This window comes from Ceratina calcarata, unplaced genomic scaffold, assembly GCF_001652005.2.
Source record: "Ceratina calcarata isolate Rehan_Ccalc_2016 unplaced genomic scaffold, ASM165200v1 scaffold566.2, whole genome shotgun sequence".
Taxonomy (NCBI): domain Eukaryota; kingdom Metazoa; phylum Arthropoda; class Insecta; order Hymenoptera; family Apidae; genus Ceratina; species Ceratina calcarata.
Window position 1 is genome coordinate 3,477 of NW_017176860.1, and position 7,477 is coordinate 10,953.

Genomic DNA, 7,477 nt, shown 5'->3' on the forward strand with positions numbered 1-7,477 from the left:
TATATAACTATATATATATATATATACACATGTACGGTTATATATATATATATATATATGTATATACAGGCTATCTATAAGGGAAATATTGTCTAGACTTTGAGAGACTAATGAGATGATTTCTGCGATCTGAGCACGAGATTTAAACAGTGAATTAATTAATAATAATACCCCACGGGACGGACGATATGGAGGAACTGGTTATGAGGAAAGATACGAACGTTTACAGTGAGTCTCAAAGTCCTACGAACACACCGCTCCACATTGCTGTTGTGAATTGCGAGATAGAAACTGTAAAAAGGCTCATTAAAAGAGGTGCTCACGTGAATGCTACAAATGTATATGGAGAAACGGCACTGCACCTAGCCATTCAGGAGAGACACAAAGACATCGTACAAATCCTCGTAGATCAGGGCGCCTATCTCAATTTGAAAAGCGGGTGGGGCGAAACACCTCTTTATTTTGCTGCGCGAGTAGGACTAGAAGAAACTTGCAGGTTGCTACTCGAAAGAGGAGCTGACGTTGATACCCAAAACGAAAATGGTCAAACGGCACTGCACCTAGCCATTCGAGAGGGACACAAAGATATCGTACAAATCCTCGTAGCACATGGTGCCGATGTCAATTTGAAAACTCGGTGGGACGAGACACCGCTTCATTCTGCAGCGCGAAAAGGACTAGAAGAAACTTGCAGGTTGCTACTCGAAAGAGGAGCTGATGTACACGCCGAAAACAGAGATAGAGAAACGGCAATACACCTAGCCATTCACGAGAGACACGACGGTATCGTACAAATCCTCGTAGAACATGGTGCCGATGTAAAATTGAAAATTCGGAGGGGCGTGACACCTCTTCATTTTGCTGCGCGAGTAGGACTAGAAGAGACTTGCAGGTTGCTACTCGAAAGAGGAGCTGACGTGGATACCCAAAACGAAAATGGTGAAACAGCACTGCACCTAGCCATTCGGAAGGGACAGAAAGATATCGTAAAAATTCTCGTAGATCAGGGTGCCGATGTCAATTTGAAAACTAAGGAAGGCCGGACACCGCTCCATTTTGCTATGCGAGAAGGACAAGAAGAAATTTGCAGGATGCTATTCAAAGGAGGTGCTGACGTGGATGCCCAAGACGAAAATGGTCAAACGGCACTGCGCCTAGCCGTTCGGGAGGGACAGAAAGGTATCGTACAAATCCTCGTAGATCAGGGTGCCGATGTCAATTTGAAAACTAAGGAAGGCCGGACACCGCTCCATTTTGCTGTGCAAGAAGGACAAGAAGGAATTTGCAAGTTGCTAATCGAGAGAGGAGCTGACGTAAATGACAAAAATGTAAGTGGATGCACAGCTTTACATTTTGCCGCTGAGCGTGGTCAAATACGTATCATGGAAATTCTCTTGAATTCGAATGTTAACATCGATTCCATAAATGAGAGTGGTCACACTGCACTTCATCTGGCATCCTGCGCCAATCAGTATGAAGCTGTTCTGACTCTCATAGAAAACGGGTCCGACGTGAACATTATTAACAAATACCATCAAACAGCGTTAAACTTATACTGTTTTAAGTACATTATCGTACAAATCCTCGTAGATCAGGGTGCCGATGTCAATTTGAAAACTCGGTGGGACGAGACACCGCTTCAGTCTGCAGTGCGAAAAGGACTAGAAGAAACTTGCAGGTTGCTACTCGAAAGAGGAGCTAATGTGCACGCCGAAAACAGAGATAGAGAAACGGCAATACACCTAGCCATTCACGAGAGACACGACGATATCGTACAAATCCTCGTAGAACATGGTGCCGATGTCAAATTGAAAATTTGGATGGGCGAGACACCTCTTCATTTTGCTGCACGAGTGGGACTAGAAGAAACTTGCAGGTTGCTACTCGAAAGAGGAGCTGACGTGGATGGCCAAAACGAAAATGGTCAAACGGCACTGCACCTAGCCATTCGGGAGGGACACAAAGATATCGTACAAATCCTTGTAGATCAGGGTGCCGATGTCAACTTGAAAACTCGGCGGGACGAGACACCGCTTCAGTCTGCAGTACGACGAGGACGCGAAGAAATTTGCAAGTTGCTAATCGAGAGAGGAGCTGACGTGAATGCCAAAGATAATGGAAAAACAGCACTGCACCTAGCCATTGAGGAGAGATACATAGATATCGTACAAATCCTCGTAGATCAGGGTGCCGATCTCAATTTGAAAAGTCGGTGCAGCCAGACGCCGCTGCATTTTGCGGTGCGACGAGGACGGGAAGAAATTTGCAAATTGCTAATCGAGAGAGGAGCTGACGTGAATGCCAAAGACAATGGCGGAAAAACTGCACTGCACCTAGCCATTGAGGAGGAACTCATAGATATCGTGCAAATCCTCGTAGATCAGGATGCCGATGTCAATTTGGAAACTGAGGGGGGCCGGACACCGCTCCATGTTGCAGTGCTAGGAGGACTAGGAGAAATTTGCAAGTTTCTAATCGAGAGAGGAGCTGACGTGAATGCCCAAAACAGAGAAAGAGAAACGGCAATACACCTAGCCATTCACGAGATACACGAAGATATCGTACAAATCCTCGTAGATCAGGGTGCCGATGTCAATTTGAACACTCGATGGGACGAGACACCGCTTCTGTCTGCAGCGCGAGAAGGACTAGAAGAAACTTGCAGGTTGCTACTCGAAAGAGGAGCTGACGTGGATACCCAAAACGAAAATGGTGAAACAGCACTGCACCTAGCCATTCGGAAGGGACAGAAAGATATCGTAAAAATTCTCGTAGATCAGGGTGCCGATGTCAATTTGAAAACTAAGGAAGGCCGGACACCGCTCCATTTTGCTATGCGAGAAGGACAAGAAGAAATTTGCAGGATGCTATTCAAAGGAGGTGCTGACGTGGATGCCCAAGACGAAAATGGTCAAACGGCACTGCGCCTAGCCGTTCGGGAGGGACAGAAAGGTATCGTACAAATCCTCGTAGATCAGGGTGCCGATGTCAATTTGAAAACTAAGGAAGGCCGGACACCGCTCCATTTTGCTGTGCAAGAAGGACAAGAAGGAATTTGCAAGTTGCTAATCGAGAGAGGAGCTGACGTAAATGACAAAAATGTAAGTGGATGCACAGCTTTACATTTTGCCGCTGAGCGTGGTCAAATACGTATCATGGAAATTCTCTTGAATTCGAACGTTAACATCGATTCCATAAATGAGAGTGGTCACACTGCACTTCATCTGGCATCCTGCGCCAATCAGTATGAAGCTGTTCTGACTCTCATAGAAAACGGGTCCGACGTAAACATTATTAACAAATACCATCAAACAGCGTTAAACTTATACTGTTTTAAGTACAGTCTTATTTATCGCTCCAAGTTTCCCAGTATCCAGCAGTTGCTAATTAAAATGCAGATTGCTATGTTGGACGTGAATAACGGAAATGTGGAGAATTTTAATATCACTACGGATATGAACGAGCAGTTTCTAAAATTTCAGAAAAAATGTATTGAAGAGATAATGAGAATGAAAAACACAAAAATTAACGATACTATCCTAACATTTCATGATATCCTAACAAAACGCGTAGACCAAATAGCATTATACGCGAGAAATGAAGATGTTGTTCAGGTTTTGAAACGGAGCAATTATCGGAGAGAATTTCCTATCTACGAAGACATAATAGAACGTCGTTTCAATAGAGGTATGGTACAAAAGGAGTTGTTAGACGAGGGCGTTACATTTTTCCGCCGTTTCCTCGGTAGATATTATGATTTACTTTGTATTCAAAGAATATTAAACTACCTCAATAACAGGGAGCTAATGAATTTGAGAGATGTTTGTAAAAACGTTTTGTCCTAACATTAACGATGCAACAAAACGGGAAACACTGTAATACTACTTACTATTTTTATACTTGTTCATTAACATTTTGACACTAATAAATAGCCATTTTGACTTTATTTACAATATTTTTTATCTTTCCTTTTCATCCCCTAGCTTCACTTCGCAGCTGTTCTCCATTTCAGTTCGCTTTAGGTAGCCTAGCGGAGGTATAAATTCTTTCCAAGTTGTATTATTAGTTACGAAGTAAGTTGTAAGTAGTGTTACGAGGGAGAACCGTGCCAAGGGTCCGACGGGCGACCGAGTCTATCGACTCTGTCAGGGTGCTTTTTTTAGGGAAGGAAATAGATGCGCGGACAAACCTTGTCAAACCCAGGGCTCGTATAATTTATCCCTCGACCGTAAAGTGGGGGCGACGCGACCATGGTGGGGACTGGTACTTGATGGCTTCACTTCGCGAAGGCGCATGAGGGGAATAGTAGGCGCAGTAGGGATATAGTACTAACATATTAGAAATACGGGCGAAAAAGAGGTTAAGCGAGCCGTGCGGGATAAATTATACGAGCCCTGATCAAACCCTATCTATAGGTTATCCTCGGGAGCCGCAGGACGTGGACGACGGGAGGATGGTCAGTCCCCCTAGCCATTTAGGTAAAAAGGTAATCGGATTGGCAGGTCACCTGTCGTAGATACGTCCCGAGCGGTTAAGACTTATCGGTTGCAAGATAGTCTGGTTATCGAGCTAATTTGGAAATAATCGCTAGGTTACTTACCAAAGGGTTTACTTTCAAAAGATTAAATATATGCTAAACAATTTCGAAAACAAATGCACAATGAAGATGTGAACGTACAACATAAAGGTATACCGTTAATAGACGTAGTTTATTCTCTCACTGCTTTACACGTACAATTGTAAGACCAATTTTAATTCTTACAGTAGCATATGGAGAGGATTCAGTGTCGGGAAGGAACAATAATGAATCAACACCTGTAAGTACGTCGACAATACAAGCTTTATTCTCTCATTACTTTACACGTACGATTCTAAGACCGTTTTTAATTTTTACAGAAGCATATCCAGAGGATCCAGTGTTAGGAAGAAGGAATAATCAATCAACATTCTTAAGTACGTCGATAACACAGCCTTTATTCTTTCAGTACTCTCTCATTATAATCGTAAAACCGTTTTAAATTTTTACAGGAGCATATGCAGAGGATTCAGTGTCTGAAAGGAGCAATAATGAATCAACATCTATAAATACGTCAATATAACAGAGACTTTATCCGTTCAGTACTCTCTCTTTATAATTGTAAAACCGTTTTTAATTTTTACCGGAGCATATGCAGAGGATCCAGTGCCGGAATGGAGGAATAATGAATGAACACCTGTAAGTATATCGATAATACAAGCTTTATTCCTTCAGTGCTTTACACGTACAATTCTAAGACCAATTTCAATTCTTACAGGAGTATATGCGGAGGATCCAGCATAGGAAGGAGGAACAATGAATCATCACGCGCGCGATGCCTGAGTTGGTCGAAGTTAATGTACTACCGAAGGCGGAGGGGCTGATTCGCGATTGATTAAATTGTGTTTTGGTGTTTATAAGAGGACTGATTAAACTTTTATATTTTCACAAAGTACTGTTTTTATTTTTATTACCTTTTGTCTAGCCTTCTTTTTTTACCTTTGATGGAAGATAAAACGAATAAGCATGTTCAACATCAGGCTGGACCGCACTGAGGACAGCACTTGTGGGCTCAAACAGAGCTGTTTTCCCCTTCTGCTTTTGGGAGCTCTACTCCTCGACTATGCACCATTCTTTATGTCCATGGGTCCATGAATGTGCACGTGGTGTAATCGCAGTGTGGTGAGATGATTTAAATCTGATTTATTTAGGTTATTTAGGTATTATCAGAATTCTATACAAAAGAAGAGAACGGTTGACGCATATGAGCTTTTCCGCAAACTTTCCGCCGGTGTAAAATTCGATAAAAAACGTTTTCAAGCTGACGCAGACAGATTTCAGGTAATTTTTGACTACTTTTGAATGTATAAACGCAATGTGATGGATATTTGCTCGTAGCTCGTTAAAGGACATTCAGAATCTGAACTCGACAATGAGAAAGCTCCTGATGTTGATGATTCAGTTTCAAGAAAGAAACGAAAACATGACGAGGTCGAAGAAGAAACGGATTATAAATTTGTCTTCCTTGATGGAATGCTTACCTCTGAAAACAAGAATAAGAGATGCAAATCTTTGACAGAGGAGAAACAGATCAAATTGGAACAAGAAAAGGTTTTAAAAGATCTTATTTACCTTACAATGCAACAAAAATGATACTATGTTCTTTTATTTTCTTAGGTTAATCAGTTTCGCAATGCTAATCGTATAAGTGTCACAGGCAATCGTGTACCTCGACCAATTTCAGAATTTGTTGAACTCTCAACGATTCACAATCTTTCTGATAAATTAATAGATAATATTATCAATTGTGGATACCCAGTTCCTACGCCTATTCAAATGCAAGCCTTACCTGCCATGTTACAAGTAAGACTCATTACACATTCCCATTAAAAAAAAAGATGAAATATACATGTTTGCGAATATTCAACCAGGGTAGACAAATTCTAGCTAGTGCACCGACAGGCTCAGGAAAAACAGCTGCGTTTTTGTTACCCATCATTCATCATTTAGGAGGACCGCATTAGAAAGGATTTAGAGCTGTCATTTTAAGTCCAACGAGAGAATTAGCAAAGCAAATATACAGAGAATGTTTACGTCTCAGCCAAGGATTCGATTTTCGAGTTCATATCATAAGTAAAGTGAATCAAGCATTGAACAAATATGGACCAAAGAGCTCACAGAAATTTGGTTGGTATAACATTTACAGAGAAACAAACTAATATTCTAACACAACAATGATCAAATTTCTCTATTATTATAGATATATTAATCACGACACCAAAAAGGATATTTGTTTAAAAATGGAATAAGTTAATTTCCAAATCGCCTCTCCGATTTGAATTTGATCGTCCGAAAATAATAATATTCTCGGGACTGTATTGAGGTTCCGAGAAAGTCACCGCGATAACAGAAAAACTTGGACACACGTGCCAAGTTGCTTGCCGGCTCGGTCGTTTTTAATGGTCGCGATGTTTAGATTTCGCGACCGGAAAAAGGTCGAATCGGGCAGAGCGCGACGGAGTACGAAAACATGCGCGTGACGTGTCACCTATGTCCGAGTGAGATAGAGATACCTCGCGATCCCCACCTCGCGACGATCGAGGAGAAGGACACTTTCTAAAAGGATCGATTGTTCCGCGTATCGGACTTTTCCGTATTGAGGATTCCCGTGTCGGAGTTTTTACAGTGTCGACGATTGAACGTGATCGACGATTATCACAGTGTCGATTCCAACGTGTCGAGGATTCAACCGTGCGGACCCCAAGAGCTGGTGAATACAGCACCATTCGAGTGTGACCTTCCTGGCGGAGGATACCTTGGCGGACCTCAGACTTGGTGAATACAGCACCATAGAGTGTGACCTGCCCGGTGGATTACGCGTCGGACATTCAACCATGCGGACCCCAATCGCTGGTGAATACAGCATCCTTAGAGTGCGACCTGCACGGCGAAGGATATACC

The 7,477-nt window shown here is 42.2% G+C and overlaps 1 protein-coding gene across 1 annotated transcript; it reads left to right on the top strand.

Moving 5' to 3' along the window:
* The first annotated feature begins 11 nt into the window (after nucleotides 1–11).
* LOC108629317 (serine/threonine-protein phosphatase 6 regulatory ankyrin repeat subunit B-like) lies at nucleotides 12–5,468 on the top strand. The gene is made up of 3 exons (XM_018031914.2): nucleotides 12–4,687; nucleotides 4,768–4,817; nucleotides 5,295–5,468. The coding sequence occupies exon 1, from the start codon at nucleotides 189–191 to the stop codon at nucleotides 3,843–3,845; it is 3,657 nt and encodes a 1,218-aa protein (XP_017887403.1). The 5' UTR covers nucleotides 12–188; the 3' UTR covers nucleotides 3,846–4,687; nucleotides 4,768–4,817; nucleotides 5,295–5,468.
* The last annotated feature ends 2,009 nt before the right edge of the window (nucleotides 5,469–7,477 follow it).